The sequence below is a fragment of the Seriola dumerili genome, unplaced genomic scaffold (assembly GCF_002260705.1).
Source record: "Seriola dumerili isolate Sdu_G_001 unplaced genomic scaffold, Sdu_1.0 BDQW01000104.1, whole genome shotgun sequence".
NCBI lineage: Eukaryota > Metazoa > Chordata > Actinopteri > Carangiformes > Carangidae > Seriola > Seriola dumerili.
The window spans coordinates 794,600-813,360 of record NW_019174359.1 but is presented as its reverse complement, the minus strand read 5'-3'; the positions used below and the strand labels follow the sequence as shown (position 1 = coordinate 813,360).

Genomic DNA, 18,761 nt, shown 5'->3' with positions numbered 1-18,761 from the left:
CTGAATTTTGTTGTGAGGTCATTTGTGAAAAAAAGCATTTTAATAACATACAGTCTTCATTGTGTTAAAGATATAATTGATAATGTTTCCACAGCTTTAAAGTGTGCTGCTCATGCAGAGGTTGCTTCTTGGGAGAATATGGATAAAGCTATATTTGAGGTGTATCTGAGATATTGATTGACTTTGCCACATAGTGAGTTAAACATAAAAATGCATCTGTTGTTTTTAATCTGCTGCTTCTGGAGGTGATCTTATTTTCTTACCCCCCCGGGTTTTAAGGTTGCTGTGATAAACACAGGTGAAGTGGGACTCAGTTTTCACATGGACAGATTTGTTATCATTCTGATTGTGTATTGGGTTAATTATTGGCTCAAAGGGTTAATCTCATCAGCCTGGTCTTATCCATGCTGTAAGCTGGACCCCAACCTATATTTGACAGCCTACTTCTGAATATTGAACCATGAATGATGGAAAACCTCAATGACCCAAAGGTTAGAGGTAATGTTGATATTGACATTTACTTCAATGAGCAACTCTCATCAGATTCTGCTACAAATTTATTTCACTTCAACTTTATTACTTGCCCTTTGGCTTTACATAAATTAACCCCTGGACTCAAATGAATGCAAATCAAATATAGCCCATACAAGCCAAAAATAAATAATACGTCAGCTCAGAATAATGACTTTCAAACTCCTTTAATGATGACATTCAAGATGGAGGAGTATGACAGACAAACACCAGTGAAGCATTCTGGGTAGAACCAAACGTGAGTCCTAGCCCTTGGGTGTTATTGTAGCTGGAACGAACCAGCAGCTTTACTGAGGGGGGAGCAGGGCCTTGGTCTGGTCCATCACCTGCTGGAAGAACTTCTCCATCATGTCGGTCAGAGGCTTGACCTGGGTGTGGAAGTTGTCGGTCAGAGGCTTGACCTGGGCGTTGAGGTTCTCAGTCAGGGGCTTGATCTGATCCTCGATGTTGGCAATGAAGGGCTTGACCTGCTCCTGCAGCTTGGCGGCCTCGGCCTGGACCTTGTCAACCAGAGGCTGGATCTTGGCCCTGCTGTCCTCCATGTAAGTCCTGCGGTAGACAGAGGAAGTGACAGGTTTTCTGTTAACCACTGCTGCTGACTCTGACTTGTATTTTAATAAAGAAAAATCAACTAAAACTGCCTGACATTTCATAAGTGTGCCCCTGAAGAAATATCTTTGTGTTGTTGACTACCATGTGGCATTTTTGTCTTGAGAAGTGACACATTTGCTGTTTCTTAAACCACCCTTTCTCAAGTTCTCAGTTACATAAGATTTTCTATACTTTCAATTTCAAGTGTCATTAAAATTCATTTCAAAATTAAGAAATGAAGTAAAAATAGCAGAGGGAAAATTAGTTCTACTGGAACTTTCATAATGCTCAAAGAACAATTTAGCTGTCATACACTCATTACACTGCCCTACTCAGAGTTTACACTGAAGCACTTGCCTGAATGCCCTATCCAAAAGAAAATCCATATTAATGCATTCAGACATAAGAGCAATACTTTGTCCATAAAACAACCATGAAAGACTGAAAGCAGTGCAGTTACTCTGGGTTCGAGTTAGAGCAGTAGATGAAGAAGGAAAGGAAAGAGAGTAAAGGTAGATTTTTGTGCTGGTTGTTACTTACTGAGCAGTGTTGGTCACCTCCAGAGCCTTCACCTTCTCCACCATGTCCTGGGTTGCGGTGGTGATGCTGGCGGACATGTCGTTGATGAGCTTGGTGATCCTGTCCACATCAGACTGGATGTCACGCTTCACCAGTGACACGGCCTCAGAGCCTGTGAGCACACATTTAAAGTTCTTTATTCAAATCCACTAAGTTAAATTAGAACGTAACACAGGATGAAGAATATATGACTTAGATTCAGCAGATTGAAGGGAAGGCTTGCACACTGTGTTAAAACCCGTTTAAATTGAGGTTATTTTCAGGTTTTTGTTTAAGTCTAAAACTTGCAAGAACTCAAATCCTATAAAATGTACTGTATCAAATATTTTCTAAATTGCACAGTGGTGATAGTAAAACCAAGATGTCAAAGAGAAAAGGTTTTGATGCGCAGATAATTAGGCAGATATTCAGAAAGATTGCATATTTCAATTCTGAATATGATTTTAAAAACACATTACATATGTCTTACCGTGGGCAACAGCCAGCACAACAACAAGAGCGGCAACGAGGGAGAATTTCATGGCTGCAGACGAGCGAGACCAACCTAAAGAAAGTTAGAAGGATCAGTCAGACAACACTGAAAGTTGTAGAGGTTACGATAAAATTATTGTAAAGCAGTTTTCTGATGAGGGAAGAAATGTAAGTAGTGTTCAAGATGTTTTTTTCTCTAACATATGATATACATTCAGTCACACAGTCACACAGCCACAGAAAGAATAAGAAACAGGAAGGTAAAAGCAGCAGGAGACATACCTTAACTCCTGGAGTTCTTGGACCTAATGGTGCCTTCTGTCAGGGAGCCAGGGGCTTTTATAGCTCCGGGGGATGAGTAAATCTCAGCTAATCACAATTTAATCACCTCCAACGCAAAGACCTGACCTGACAAGAGGAGAACAATCATTTTGTTGGCTGAACCTTGGTGCCTGATAGCTGTGACAAGAAAGGCACAAAGTTCACTCCGACAGCTGGAAACGGAGAGTAGATGTTATTCATGAACTGCTTCCTGCTGCGACCTGAAGAATCTTCACCTAAGTTTTAAATCACTGAATTAATTCAAACACAGTACATTTGTGCTTGTACTATACTAGAATCTTTCAGTTTTATGCTGCTTTATACTTTACTACATTTTTTTATTCACTGGTCTTTTTGGCTCACTAACCTTTTAGTCCGTTGTCATGTTCATAATTGTGTATTTGCTCCTTGTTGTTTTTTGCTTTTGTTTTTGTCTCTTTAGTGTGCTTTCCTTGTGTCTTAACTTATTTTATTCAGTTGTTTTACTTACTTTTATTTATTTTAATGTCCTTTGTACAGCACTTTGGTCAGCTCAGGTTGTGTTTAAATGTGCTCTAGAAGTAAAGTTGACCTCACCACATTTCAGAAGGAAATGTACCTTTACTTTTATCTGACAACTGAAGTTACTCTTTACTTTGAAGATCAAGGTGTTTCACACACAACAGAAGATCATCTTTTAAAATATGATGTATTGAAACAAATTAAAATTCCCCAGCAGTATGTGAAGTAGCAAAATTGCCTTTACTTCAACCATCTACAACTTTAACTTCAGTACAATAATATAATATAGCACTTCTACTACTTAATACTTTAAATACATTTTACTGCTTATAACACTGCTTAAATAAAGTACTTTGAGTGTAGGACTTTTACTTGCATTTTCTTTTCTTGATAGATTACTAAAAGATCTGAAAACTTCTTCGACCACTGCACAAGTAAAAAACACAAAACGCTTGCAGTAACTGATTAAAAGATATATGTCAATTATCAACTGAAAAAAAGAAAAAGGCAAAAAGTGCCGTATATTCACATAAAGATTTACATTTTTGTATGTAAATCGTTTCCTTTTCCATTAAACCTACAGGTTTGTTGGCACATGATCTGTATTGAAATAGCTCTGAGCCCATTTTTATTTCCCCCTCCCTCCCTTTTTTTTTTAAATTTTTTGTGATGGCAGCAGTTAGTTCTTACATTGTCTGTCTACAACAGAAGATCAGTTGATGAGACAGTTACTCAATTCTGCTGATCAGGCCTTGGCCCTCATTTACTAATCTCTATCAGCAGTTGCTCCATAGAGCAGACTGAGAGAAGCACCCCTGATAAACTCATCTCAGAAGATAACCTACATCTGAAGATACTGTACTTCCCATGCATGTTATCATGTTCTTTCTTTGTCCTGTTACTTCATGTTTTTTAAAACCATCTGTCCCTGAAAAATGTTTCCACAAGTCTTCGAATGGTTCTTTTATCATTTTAAATTATTTTAGTTTTTCTTTACGTTTAAGCATATTGTGCTCTGTTCCTCTCCAGTGAATGGTTACAGCAGTGGGAAAGGTTGGATATTGTGCGTCTGTAGTTTCACTATGGCAACCCACATATCCATCTCTTTTTGTACCTTTTGATACTGTGCTACACTCTGTATTCCTGAACAATGAGAACAATAATGTGTTTTTTTTTTAAGACATACTGCTGTTGTTAACCTTTCAGTGTGTGCAAGCTGTGCTCTCACTTTTTTATGTGTGTCATCTTGGATTCTGCCTTATTGAACAGCATACTGAACAGTGAAAAAATGTCTGTGCAAACAAAGCCAGAGTGCTTAGTTTGATGGGAGCAGTGAGGTCAAAATAACTGGATGAATGATTGTAATTTAAAACTGAATAAATACGACTGATTGTCAGTTTAGAACAGTTATGGATTCAGGAAGATATTAAGGAAAAACATTCTGCCTCGACTGCAGAGCCAAGGGACAAATTTTCAGTTTGATGGATACATGTCAGATTGTTGTGTTGGTAATACTTTAGACCTACTGTATGTGTAGTTGTCTATTGATGCAGAGGTGATGTCCGTATTCACATGCTTACATATACAGGCTAAAGTCTAACATCCATAAGATTAAAGTTCAGGTCAGCTCTTATCTCACAAACATCACACTGACCTCAGGCCTGTGATAGTTTTGTGCTTAAGAATTGTGATATGGCTTCAACTTACTTGAGATATTTGACGCAAAGCAGATAAAGCAGATGATCAAATATATGGCCGTCTTTCACTAATGTAGTTAATTCTGTTCAGTTGAACCCCCCACACAGCATATCTTACATAGCTCTATCGATTCTAGTGTTAGTGCAACACTGTGATAAATGCTCAAGAAAGCATATAAGTGGGCACAAAACCAAACCGCTGTCACTCTCTGACTACTGACTACTACTTTTATTCATCTATCAGTCAAATGTTGCTGCTGTGGTTTTGGGTTGCGCAGGAAACCGGGAAAGCAGAGCAACCTATTTTCCCTGGGAGGTTTAAAGGGTTCTTCTGGTCAGGTTTGAGATGTGGTCTTTCTGGCACTGGCAACTAGAGGGCAACTTTGTAAGGCTTTGCAAGAGCAGGCTTCTGAAATTGCTGAGCGAAGAGTGAGCGCTGCCACCTTGTGTTGAAAACAAATTTTGCCCATTGGAGTCTGTGATTTCAAGCTGTTGTTAACCGCCTTAATCTTGTAACCACAGATATTGGAACTCATCACTAACATAACCTGCCATTATTTCCCGATTATCGCAGCCTTCAGCTGATCAGTAGTGACAGTTTCTTTTACCCTTGTCTACTGACAAAACTCCAAGATACCTGATCTCATCCACTTTAGTCCTCTTAGTGCTTATACTGCAACAGGCCCTCTCAGGATTCCCTATTATATTTGCAAAGATATTGAAAGTTTTCAAGCAATACCAAGAGCTAACGTATTCCCCTCTCTCCTCAGTTGTGTGAAAGGTAAAAGGCTCTATATTGTACCCAGAAAGTAATCTGCATTGTTCCAGATTAATTTAAGGATTAAAGATTAGCTGGAGCCTCCCTCCCAGAGCGTTACTGCGAATGTGCTTTCCCAGGTAGAGTGAGTAGTGAACCCTCTAAGGCGGAAACCTACCCTGCCAGTTATAAACCCAAAATCCCAAAATTGGTGTGACGCTCAAAACTCGAAGGGCATCTACCACACTACTACTTGCACTTTATTTCTCCAAGTTTTCCAAACTAACAAATGGTGACCACTTTGCTCACAACATGAAGAATGTCCAAGTACTCTTTCCACTTTACAAAAATATCCCCGTTTCTCAATGTTTCCCTGCAGAGAAAAGCCTGTTATTGAACTGCCTCAGCAGCCAATTAGTCCATAGCAGAGGTGCTGAGAAGAGGGGGGGGGGCAGCATGCTCCCAGAGGACAGGGAGAGCTAACGTTAACTACTAAACCTGCACCCATTTCCATGGCAACAGTAAACATTCGTGTTGCAGACTGAGGGAATGAAAGCAGGGTGCTGGATTTTACTGTGATGATGATGATGATGATGCAGATGTACCATAAATACACATTTCATACCCATCCGACCTGTAAAGAGATAACTGGTGTCATTTCTTTACCATTGAGGTTATTGTAATCCTTCGGTCCATTTGCTGCTTACAGCTTAATTAGTATTTTCTGCATATCAGTTATATGTTATCTTCACCTAATCAGCTGGCAGTTACCTTCATTAGTCCTGCACCGTCACTGGGACAGCCAACTCATCTTTTACAGGTGGTAATAGTTAGGACAGGAATATATCATACTGCACAATATATACTAAATAAGTGAAAGGTCACAGGGTTCATTTATTCATTTATTCGTTTGACACAGGGTTGTATAACAAGATGAGACTCCACCATAAAAAATTAGTTTTATTTTTATGACATCTTATTTATTCACGCGTTTACTGTATATAATATTTGTTTTGATAAATAGCGTAAAGGAAACAACAACTAGCACTTCTCCATATACAGCGGTGCAGTATACAATGTCAGCAAGCTAGCCGGCATGCTGGAAAACTCGATACCCACATTGATAACCCAGGCAGCCGTGCACATAGCAGCATGAGGAAAGGATGAAGACATCATCACAAAGGCAGACTCAGAAATTGAGGTTTATTGCCAGGTAGGTTTTCACTTACAAGATATTTGGCTTGGTATTTGGTGCAGTATCCAATTAATGTATTCATAGGAAATAAGGTAAAATACTGCAACACTCAAATATAAATATACATAAATACACATAAAAAAAATAAAACAATGGAAAAGACACTACACAACTATGTGTTTTAGAATGACAAATCTCCTGCTGGGCAAGATGTGCAAAAGGTATTGATTAGGGGATGTGCAAAAGATCACAGTATAGACAATATCTGTTACGTGCAGGGATAATACCTGAAGGTGTTGATGTAATGTGGTTGATTGATGAAGCCAGATGCAGAAGAAAAGGCAGGTGCTGGTCCATCATTGGTGATGATTAGACTTCTGGTCCAGATACAGACAAACATGTGATGAGACAATGTGTTTAGCTCATACAAGTTCTTTATATTGAAACATGTTAGGTCTGTTGTGTGTGTATAATAAATAGTGAGGATACATAAGAATAAGCTCAAATAAATACAGTATTAATAATGGCATGAATATGCTGAGATATACACAATGTGAACACTAGTAACAGTATGAATATTATGAAATGTAAATGCAAGGAAATGAAGAATAAACAACTAGAGTTATAGGAATTCAATGCACACACACTATATAACCAACAAACAACAGAATAGTAAAAATATGGATATAATGTAAAACACATAACCAATACAGGCAGTGGTATATTCATTGTTAAGAATCAGCAGTGTGAACATGTTTACACTGTGGGTCTGATTTAATCACAGTGGTATACACAAGGCTTACTTTTAAAAGTGAATGGTAGCATGTTACTCACCTGGACCCTCCTCACTGTCTGGACTCTCTGCCGTTGGTGAGACAGGTGGAGGCGGTATTGCATCTGTACTGGCTCAGGTCCTGATAAAGACAGAGGGATGCTGAAACCTCCTGAGAAATGTAAAAACCTAGTGCACTTTCAATCATGGCTGATCTGCCAACAGTAATGTAAAGTGGTTCAAACATGGTGAACCGATCGCCGTGTATTCACTCGGTCTACTGGGTCCATACAATCTCAAGTTACCGTCATCAGCTACAAAATGAGCCTAAAGTTACTGTCGTCACCAACTGTACAACAGCCGAGAGCAACAGACACAATCCTACTAACCGCTAAAACGTCTGTCGACAACGTCAATATCGTACAATTATGCCATTTGAAATGTATGTCGGTACGGTTTGTCCTTTGTTGCACTAATGATACTTTTCGCTAAAGACCAACATTTGATGTTACTCACCAGGCTAAAAGAAAAGTTGAGAGCTCGACATCAAACAGCATCTCTTTACTCTTCGAGAGCTGTCTCCAGCGGTGGGAAGCCCCACCAGGATTTACTCCTGTTTTGTGGCTTCTTGGCGGGAGCGGTCCTTCGGGGATGCAGATGAATATCGCTTTCTAGGAGCTTCAGCCATTTCTATGTCACTGTGATGCTAGTCAGGAGCTGTAGCTAACTTCAGGCGCTGCGGGAAGTTGTTCTTCTTCGTGGGACTGAGGGCAGACTTAGCGCTCCACTGACTCACACAGCATCTAGTGTCACAAAGTGGTATTAAAACTCGGGACAGGTCGGAGGGGCGAGTGGTTAGCATGCTCATCTCAGTAGATAACTGAAATTTTTTATTTATTTTTTATTAAATACATTACATATTCAAAGTAAGGCACAAAAGAATAGATAACCGATATAGAATAGAGGGAGGTCTTGATCTTGACATCATTACTGTGGCTCCTTCACACACCGTTGATGGTGTTGATTCATTTTCACACTTTAAACTAAAGTTCTGGCCAGATCGTATATTGCACCTTTACAGCACAACCAGCAAAGCTGACATTTTAATGTAAAGCTACATGTTCTTTGCCCACATTGCAAACTAACTTACAGTTTTGACACACGGTGTGAGCTACTATGCCCCTGTAAATATACCCAGTACACCAGGGGGTGAGTTATGAATTGACATTTCTTATTCCTGTGCCCCAGAACAGATTGGTGAATATTTGTGAACATGCTGCACTCTCCTCTAAATTAGAAACCAAAGGGAGAACCTTAAAATCTGCAATGTCATCCTGGTTTGCTCTATAACAATGAATGGGGCTGTGATGCTGCAAAGCCATAAAATGTTTGTCTAATTTCTCACTAAGATTAGTGTTTTATATCTTCAACCTTATGTCCAATTTAAAATCTGGATGACACCTGTTAGGAGGTACACTACACAACTAGTGTAGATTGTGAGGTTAATGCAGTAACACATTTCTCACAGTGGCTCAAAGTAATTTCAGCTTTATAACTTCAGTAGCCTGACTGATGAAAACAAGCCATTGGCTTTTTTAGAATATGACATTTGCAAGTTTATACTTCCAGAGTCTGTTTTTCTACTTAGTAATTAGTTCATCATTTGCACCAATTAGCTCTTAATTTGGGTGGTTCAATTAAAAAGTGCATTCAACATTTTCATTTGTCACTTGTGACATTTAATCGATGTTTTAATGGATTACACAACTGTTGACACAGAATAAAGTCAGTGCCCTTGTGTTGTCTATGGAGGATTTGGGGATTCTCTGATTTCTAGCTTTAAGACAGATAATACAGACTTAACTGTCCTTGGGCCCGGGAATAACATGTGACATTTAAGCCGAGTATTTAGTTAAATTGCTTTCAAATGAATGAACTGTGTTTATGAATGTTGTGATTATTATTTATTAGTATTTTGAACTTCGTGCACAGCTGCTGTTGGGCTTTTACCTTCACTTCCCGCTGCAGTTCATGGCTTTCAGCTGCAGCTTATGAAGTTTGAACGATCCTTTATGGATTCTGTGTCACTTGCAGCTGGACTCCATGTTTGCTGGTTCACTCTTTCCTTTCCTGTGTCCATGACAACAAAGCGGCAAAACTACTCGCAGTCTCGGCCGAGTCAGAGGAATAATAGCATTAGAAAAGTAAACTGTGGAACCATCGACGTGGGGAACATGGATGTAGGCCTATTATCAGACATATTAGGTTGAAATAATACAACCATGGTGGGGAACAAACAAACACCTGTAACAGACGGTCGAGCAGGAAGGGGAGGGGAAGAACCCGAGCGGAGGGAAGCTCTGCACTGTTATACACTGCCCTCTTGTGGTGATTGGCCAGTGTTGGCGCCATTTCGGATTTAAATACGGACGACAAAAAAAACAAAAAAAACAAAACAAAACACATGATGGCGTCAGTGGTCCAGTTTTGGCTCAGTGTGCCTTCCCCCAGGTACTAAATCTCTGACTTCCATTTGAAATCAAATCTATTTAGTATCTTGCTGTGGAGTATAGTTATACCTTAAAATCTGTGCTTTTTTGCACATTTAGTTTATATCCAGAAAATGTTCCTAAATCTTTTAGTAAGGACATCAATCTAGGGATGCCAACCATCTGGAGCGAAGTTATTAGTTATTATTATTATTATCATTATTATTATTTTTATTATTATTATTAATTAGTTTGTTGTACTGAAGAAATTATCCATCCATCCATCAGTTCCTTGCTGAATTTCCTGAACAAAATAAATGGTTAAATGGCTCTTGGATCCATGTGTTTAATGTGCACACCAGTCACCCCTGGTGACCTGAAAGGTTTGATAAGGATGAAAATGATGTGAATCATATGCTGTGGCCTTCAGTCACCAGTTCTCAACCCAGTTTAACAACCACTGAAGCTGTTTTGGCTCAACACCTACTACTACACTTTATCTTGGGTTTTCTTTCTATTTGTCAACTGTCTGGGATATTATACATCACTGAGATGTTTTACTCATCTACGTTTATTAGGCTGCCACATCTTTTTTACAGACCCAACACCGTCATTTTGGTTGGGTTAAGCTGTGCAACAACCAGTAAACCTTTTATGTTCCAACCATACATCGAATTGACCCCTTCACCTTTCCCCACCACCTTTATAAATAAGAATGAAAGGTAACCTGCACACAGCAATTAAAAACCCTATAACAGTTATGAATTATGTTCATTATTTACACAGTTTGTTTATTTATCTTAGCTCTCCTTAAATTGACGACTGCAGCCAGTACTTCTGCAGCCACGTGCAACATTTGCTTTGAAGATGACCTGTGTCTGTTTCCGGCTCTCGACGTCCTTGTTCCATTTTCATGAGGTACATGGAACAAACTGACACTTTGTTGCGCTGAATTGAATTGCACGTCTCTCATGAAGAACAAGCTCACAAACGTCAACATACATAGGTTGTATAGTTTGGTCAAAAATGTTTCTGCCACATGAATGTAATTGCTGTAGTGTAATCAAAAATAAACAAACCAATAATGATTTAGAATCTGACTTTCCAAAGACTTTAATACAGATATAAAGTTCCACATTTTAGGTATTCTTTTAAATCAAATTGCATACGGCACAAACACATCACACATAAAGTTTGAACCCAAAGAGTGGAGGGCAAAGCAGTTTTCATTGGTGTGTGATGAGGTGAGTTTTACAGGACTCTAAAGTACCATAAACCTCCACCAGAGGGCAGTGCTGGTCACAGCTCGTTTTGACTCATGGTTTGCTGTGTCACTTCAGACTAGTACCCTTAATGCAGTGGTTTTCAACGTGGGGTCCGAGAGCAAAAAGGGGAATATTTTATTCTCGCTATAATTCCATTCATTCATTCACCACAATGACAGAATGTATGACTATTTTGATCATGAACACTTTCTGTAATAAAGCATCTAAAATCTTATCAAATGGGGTCCATGGTCTAACTTGTGTAAACCTTTTGAGAACCACTGCCTTTACGATAATAATAACCATTTAAAGGTGTTCCTATGCGGAGAGTCTGCAGCAGTTTCTTTTTTTTGTTCAGAAGCAAGCAAAAATAAGCAGATATTTACTAAATTCAAAAACTGTTTCAAATATACAAATCTGAACACAAAACGGATCATTGAAAAAAATATTCATGCTGATTGAACCTTAGCTAATTGATTTTAGTTTTACCTGAAAACTTGATGAATTTTCAGTTGTAAAATATCCCCTGGAAGCAGGAAGTGTTATGTCCCTTTTTACAACGGTTATTGTAAAAGGGTTCATTGTTTGAGAACATGTGCACACTCTCTGGTTAACTGATCTTACTTGAATCCATTATAATCAATCAAGGAAACCTTTCATATTTATGGAGACCATGTCTGATATACCTGCCCCTGTCTTCATGAGGAGGAAAGAAAAACCTCAGATGTTGCTTTTGTATTGCCGCACATGTTTCTGTACTTTTTCCTTTGTATGTTTTTGTTACTTTTATGTTTATCTGGTTTCTTTCTTGTATAAAAAATGTGTTAAACAAGACTGTGGCTCTGTAAAGCTGTTCTTAGTTCAGAGATCAGCAAACTTATTAATTCATCCTGTGGGAAACTGAAGCTCTTTACCAAATTTCATAATCATTAATCCAACATGTACCAGCATATAAAATATCAATCATCTGAACTTTTGCAAAAGCACAAGCTATTTCTACAGTATTCAGTGTCTGCATGTGTAACCAGTGCTGATCATATAGTCTGTTTCACTTCAATAACACATTGCATTAACATCTCTCGCCGTCTGTAGCCGGGCTGTTCTCATGTGAGCCACTTCTCTATGCAGCTCTTGAACACCGTGTGGTTGGAGTGCCACTGAACGTGTTTCACACCAGACTGAATACACGTCCTCACGTCACCACGAGCATCCAGCGTCTTCAGCCCAAACACATCACTCTTGTAAAACTTTCATGGGGAGGAAAGAAGAGAGGGACAGGTCAGCCAACACAAAGTTTCACAGAATTACAATGAAACTACTACTACTAGTTTGCATATTACCTCCTGGTTCCTCATTTCTACAACATTTTCGTTGCTGTCATAGAATCCAAAGCGGCTGTGTAGAAAAGAGGAAACAGGTATAACAGGTAAAGGGACCTCGAAACCTGTGCTAGAAACAGTCCACTCAACTCACATACTGAAGCCTCTGTTAGTAGCTGTACGGCACCGTCTTCCACCTGAGAATCTATCTAAACCAAGGGTGTCATTTTCACTGGGGATTTTCCCAAACAAAAAAAAAAACAGGCTATTTTTATCCCCCTCACTTTTAAGGTTTCAGTTTGATTTAGTTTCAGCAGCAGAACATATGATAAGAAGGCTGTTATATCCACCAACTGATTAATTAGGCTTCAATATCACAGACACATTTAAACAAACACGGAACGACAGTGTGTAAGTGACTTATAAAACGTTTTTAGGTGAAACCTGGACTCCCATGGTGTGATGACGCCATCATCTGGTCCTCCAATCAGCACAAGCTTCTTGATGCGGAGAAAGTTTTCTCTCCATGCTGAGGAAGTGAGATGGAGCAATGTTTGTGTGTGTGTTTGTTTGTTTGTTTGTTTTTTACAATGCACATGTTTACTGTACATCCATAAGTATACAGTACAAAATGAGCATGACAGTAATTCATTAAGTTACCTATCATGTCAGCGTGAGATATTTCACCATCAAGCTTTGTCAGAAAGTTGTTGCGCTGCAGGTACAGAGACCTATGGTGAGGGTCTGTGGAAAAAACATAAATAAATAAATGTAATGCTGTATGCAGGCCTTCCTCAGATAAAGGTAAATAGTTTCAGTTTTTCAAACCATTGAAGACCACCTCCCTCATTCTTACCATTCCAGTATTGACAAATAGACAGAGTCTGCCCAAATCTTGAGTAGCAAATTTTATACACTGTCTTCTTTAAGTATTGTGGAAATAGCCACCTCAGGTAGGCTGTGTCTGTGGAGTAAGAGAGTGAGAAATACTGTTATATATATATATTTATTTATTTATTTATTTGCAACTGAGGATCTGTTTCAATCCAATACTGATGGTTGATATTTTAACAGTAGATAGGTCTGTCGAGTCTGTCAAGTGTTAAGATGTAGACATGCTCTAAGCCCTGACCTCCATATTGCCCAGCCTGCGGTGATGACAGTGAAATGAAGTTGTGCACGTTGTGGCGTGGCGTTGTGAAGAGAAGGGCTCGACAAATTAGACCACCTTTGAAAAACAGTAGAAGACAAACGAGTTACAACAGCAAGAGAGTTCAGACAAACCAATAGATGGTATATGACCTGATGCAGTCATCCTCAGGATATGACTTTGTGGTTGACAAGTGGGTGCCTCCCATTACATTAGTAGCATCAAATGATTTCTGTTCATTTCCCCTGCAAAAAACAGTCCATAGCCACACGTTGGCTATATGCTAACATCAGCACGCTAACATTTTCACAATGACAATACATGTTTTGCAGTTATAATGTTTACTATGTTCACTATGTTAGTCTAGTGTATTAGCATGGTAACATTTGCTAATTAGCAAACTGAGGCTATTGGGAAAGCCGTTAGCTTTACACGTATTTTTGTCACAAACTAAAGTATTAGACAAATTCTGACCTGTTGGTGGTTAGACGCAAAGTTAAGGGATCACCAAGGCGATCACAGATGATCCTGAGGGCACTGTCTGAACCCAATGTCATTGCAAACCAAAAGTTTGCAATATTCACGCCAGTCAAGTCAATTTTTATTTGTATAGCACCAAATAGAGGAGGTCTAGACCTTCTCTTTAACAGGAAGGAAAAACTTTACGAGACAGAAACCTCGAGCAGAACTGGACTCAGGGTGGGCAGCCATCTGTCTCGACCGATTGGGTAAGGAAAGCAAGGAAAGAGAGAGAGAGAGAACAAGAGAGGAAAGGAGAGGAGAGCAAGAGAGAGCACAGGGAAAAGACCACCATGCAACAATAGCAATAATAATAATAATGTCAGGAGCAACAATAATAATGTTAATGTTAAGCCAGCAGTTGTTGAGATATTTGATTGAAAAACTGTAACTGTCCTTGTGGCAGGAAAAGTGTGAGGGAAATTTGTGTTTTACCTTTGCTGAGTTCATTGGCTGACCTGTTGTTCAAGTGAAGAGCGTTATCAATCTGATATTTAAGCAAGCGATGAGAGGGACTGTTGAAGTTATTGATGTTGTACAACACAGTTTTCTGGATATAGATATTTGGATAAAGAGTGTCAAAAGGTCTGAGAGGGCCTGTCGGGTAACTGCCTGGTTTTTGCTGTTTTACATCTTTGCCAACAGGTTGTTGTCGTCTGAGAATCATGAATGTCTGTGCAAAACTTAGTATCTTGTACGAGTTGAGAGGAGCGGAGACGTTTCTGGTTGCGCTCGTTAATGTTATTGGTAACACCTGTGCTTTTGCTCAAGTCAATATGCTTGCTGTGAAAAAAGGCTTCTTGGGCTTCTTGGAGGAGACAGTGGAACTTTTTTAAATGACATAAATGTGCTCCTAAAGATACATTTCTGTATGATGAAATTTAGTAAACAGCTGTAAGTCCAGTCTTAGGTTAAAAGTTTGACTTCATTGAGGTATTTTCTGTTTCTACATTTTTGGTTACATAAGAACAGATGGAGACGTGTCAATGTAAAAGCAGAACTGTAAGAACCGTGAGCCCCGAAGATAAAAAATATAAAACTTGTCACTTGGCACTTATCTTGGTATGTTAGAAATGTGGAAATGGAGGACCTGTGGCATATAGATATTGTTCCTCAATTTAATGTATGTGTGTGTGCGGTTGTGTGTGCTGTATAGACTGTAGGCTCTGTGTAACTGCCTTCTCACGGTTTATTGTACTGTATGCTGTAGGCTACATATCCTCCTACGTACTGGATAGTCATGGTGGGGTCCAGAAAACAGCCACTCTGTCCACTTTTGCTGTGTGATTGCCTGTTGTCCTAAATGCACAAATTATAGAACATATATTTTTGCCAAACAACGAGACTAACGCCTCGCTTCTCATCTAGTTTTTTTTTTTTTTATCGCTAATGCATCTTAATACAACAGTCCTGCAATAACTCCTACCTTCACGAAGGTTATAATGCTCGGAGTGAGGTGTTGGTGCTGCATTACACAGGTAGGTATTTATGTTATTGTGTCTACCCTAATTGCATCAATGATAGTTGACTAAATAACCCTGCAAAGCACTGACTCAACCATCAAGAGCAACTGAGGGTCAGCGTCATGCTCAACATCGTGCTTAAGGACACTTCCACATGTGGACAGGAGGATCCGGGTATCAACCACCAACTCCTCAATATAGACAATCTGCTCTACCTGCTGAGCCACTGACTCAAATGTACATTTTCCACTTTGCCTGGTTGCTAACTCTGCCTCCTTATAGTACGAGCTGCTATTTCTTTCCCATGCTCTTCAGTCTTTTACCTGCTCAATCTTCAACACCAATATGTAAGAATAGGCCCTCGTTGCTGTTGCATCCCTCGGTAAATGCTCAAATGTTACAATGCTAAAAAAAAAAAACGGCAGTGGTCAGCACGTGTGTGTATGTATGAAAGTGTGTGTGTGTGTGTATAGTGTCTATGTGAGTGTGTGAGCGGGGCAGAGAGAGGACCTTGTGAAAAGCACAGAAGATGGATGCCATCGGGAGCCTTTTGCGAGATGGACTCGATGGCTTTCTTGAAGCCCTGGACCTGCTTCCACAGTGGCACAAAACTCTTCAGGTTGTTGTACAAGTCGATCACTGGCACCTCAGTGCCTGGATGCGCCTGGGAATAAAATAAAAATTGAAAAATAAAAATAAAACTTTTGACCTCTTGATTCAAAAGAAGGCACAGAGCGACAGAAACAGTAAATACTGATTAAATCATCTGTCAGCAAACTATCAACCAGGTGACTGATTAAGTTATCAGCCAACTCAGGCAGATTTCTCCCAAAGCAAAACTGATGTTGAGGAATAGAAAATGATAAGGGAACAGAAATCATTACCTTGAAACCGCTTGCTGATTTTCACTTCATTTAAAATCTGACTGCCTTTACAATAGTCTCTATTCTACTGTACATCTTAAATAAATAAGTTCCTAAATAAGTTTAATTAATACTCAGGTTAAGTGGGAAGTTTGAGCATCTCACATTTCAAATGACTAAGATTAAGCTTCATTGGTGAGTAAAATATGAAATTCCCAAGCAGGTTAATAGAGAGCAGTGGCGAATGTAGTCAAACTTTACTTGACTACTTTCCATTTTATATACTACTCATTACTCCTCACTTTGATCCACATTAATACAACACATAGGCTAATCAGGTAATACATTCTCAGGTATTATTATACATGATTATTAGATGAAGGTACCCAGCAATATACAAAGTAGTTCAAATTAACCCCACCTGCAACATTTAAGTGACATTGACACATTAATAATTATAATTCAGTTGTATTACCCTGATGTATTTTTATTTAAGTAAAAGTTCTTCTTCCACCACTGATAAAAAGTTTTCTTAAATGCAAATTCAAAATCAGGTAGGAGACCGAACTGCCCAGTTATACTTTCTTATCCTTAAACATATTTTCGCTTGTGCACTTCATGCAGTTTCGCGTTAGCCTTTTGGAGTGTCCTACCTTGGTTATGTATTGACGCAGAGTTTGGAACTGTTTTGGTCCGTCTAAAATGCCGTGCACGATTACCACAGGCCTGTAGCCGTCAACGCAAACCCCTGCCAGCAGCAGCAGTAGCAGCTGCGCCGGTGATCCTCGGATGATCTGCGGAGTCCTCATCTCTACCCGGTCTCAGGTGAGACCTCCGGCCGAGCACAGTGGAGGATCGAGTGAAGGTCCCGGAGAGAGACTTGACCCCGGGGGGTGGGGTTTTAATAGTGCTGATAAGGGATTATTGATCTCTTTAAACTTTTGTGTGCAGACTTATATGTGCCCTGCTTCCTCCTCGTCGCTGCGTCTGTAGTGTGATGCCTTTTTTTCTAGGTTGGTGTTCAGATCACATCCGTTTTTAATCTTCACCACTCACCCAGCCTTTCAGAACAACTTTCTATTCAGTGGTGGAAAGTAACTGAGTACATTTACCCAAGTAGCACTTGAGTATTTCCAATATCTGCTACTTACAATTCTTTTCTTTTTTTACCCCATTTATTTTTAATTAGTAGTTACTTTGCAAATTCATTGCAGATGAATAATATTCAACAAATAAATGATGATGTATTATTATAGGTTGAAATATGACCCCCCCCCCCCCCCCCCCCCCCCCCCCCCCCCCCCTCCCCCCCCCCCCCCCCCCCCCAGCAGGGTAAGAAAGTAGGTATGTCATTCTGCATAATGAGAACTTTTAATTAAGGAACTTTAAGTATATTTTTTTATGGTAATTCTTTTACTTAGCTTATAAGTAACATTCTGAATGCATCACTTTTCACTTGTAAGTAGCAGGCCTGCAGTGTTTCTATACTGTTGTATTGCTGCTTTGATATAATTGACCAAGTATTCTTCAGTTTGTCTTATTGCACATACTTTTATATCGTACTTGACATAATTTGTATTCTTATCGTCTACCTCATTATACATGTATGGATGTATGCATGTGCATGGGAGTGTGTATATGCAGACAACAAATGTATGCATATGTGGATATGAATGCAGGCTGTATCTGCTGTGGAGACTCAGGTCTTTTGGAGTGCAGGGGGCACTCCTGAGGACCTTCTATGACTCTGTGGTGGCATCAGCCATCTTCTATGGTGTGGTCTGCCGGGGCAGCAGAACCTCCACTGCTGACAGGAAAAGGCTCAACAGACTGATCAAGAAGGCCAGCTCTGTTCTGGGATGCCCCCTGGACCCAGTGGAGGTAGTGGGCGACAGGAGGATGATGGCTAAGCTATCATCCCTGTTGAACAACATCTGCCACCCCATGCAGAACACTCTGACAGCACTGAGCAGCTCCTTCAGTAACAGGCTGCTGCACCCACAGTGTGTGAAGGAGAGACTGCACCATGTGCAATACAATACTGCTGCTACTTTTTGTTTTTTATATTTTGTATCCTCTTTATTTACAATTTAATTGTAAATATTATATTTTATTTTATTTTATCCTATTATATTATTTATCTCTTTAAGTATTTTGGTTCTTGTCATTTGGCGATCTGTTTTTCTTTCTTTGTACTTTCCACTTTGCTGCTGTGATATTGGAAATTTCCCCAATTTGGGACTAATAAAGGAATATCTTATCTTATGTGGGTTTATAT

General features: G+C 39.4%; 2 protein-coding genes across 2 annotated transcripts; both read right to left on the bottom strand.

Moving 5' to 3' along the window:
- Positions 1-818: 818 nt before the first annotated feature.
- Positions 819-2,493, bottom strand: LOC111222632 (type-4 ice-structuring protein LS-12-like). Its single transcript, XM_022746427.1, has 4 exons — positions 2,455-2,493; positions 2,171-2,245; positions 1,663-1,813; positions 819-1,080 (listed from the first exon to the last, which is right to left on the bottom strand). Exons 2-4 carry the CDS (start codon positions 2,220-2,222, stop codon positions 819-821), a joined length of 465 nt encoding a protein of 154 aa, XP_022602148.1. The 5' UTR covers positions 2,223-2,245; positions 2,455-2,493.
- An 8,896-nt stretch (positions 2,494-11,389) lies between these two features.
- LOC111222602 (lysosomal thioesterase PPT2-A-like) lies at positions 11,390-17,458 on the bottom strand. The gene is made up of 8 exons (XM_022746394.1): positions 17,137-17,458; positions 16,131-16,284; positions 13,621-13,716; positions 13,345-13,452; positions 13,149-13,232; positions 12,933-13,017; positions 12,510-12,564; positions 11,390-12,416 (listed from the first exon to the last, which is right to left on the bottom strand). Exons 1-8 carry the CDS (start codon positions 17,290-17,292, stop codon positions 12,273-12,275), a joined length of 882 nt encoding a protein of 293 aa, XP_022602115.1. The 5' UTR covers positions 17,293-17,458; the 3' UTR covers positions 11,390-12,272.
- Between the last annotated feature and the right edge of the window lie 1,303 nt (positions 17,459-18,761).

Coding starts and splice junctions, on each gene's coding strand:
- LOC111222632 (XM_022746427.1), bottom strand. CDS start 2,222: ATGAAATTCTCCCTCGTTGCCGCTCTTGTTGTTGTGCTGGCTGTTGCC. Junction 1,814..2,170: donor TGTGCTGGCTGTTGCCCACG/GTAAGACATATG, acceptor GTGTGCTCACAG/GCTCTGAGGCCGTGTCACTG. Junction 1,081..1,662: donor GAGGTGACCAACACTGCTCA/GTAAGTAACAAC, acceptor TGTCTACCGCAG/GACTTACATGGAGGACAGCA.
- LOC111222602 (XM_022746394.1), bottom strand. CDS start 17,292: ATGAGGACTCCGCAGATCATCCGAGGATCACCGGCGCAGCTGCTACTG. Junction 13,453..13,620: donor GCAGGCTGGGCAATATGGAG/GTCAGGGCTTAG, acceptor CTTACTCCACAG/ACACAGCCTACCTGAGGTGG. Junction 13,018..13,148: donor ATCTCACGCTGACATGATAG/GTAACTTAATGA, acceptor TCACTTCCTCAG/CATGGAGAGAAAACTTTCTC.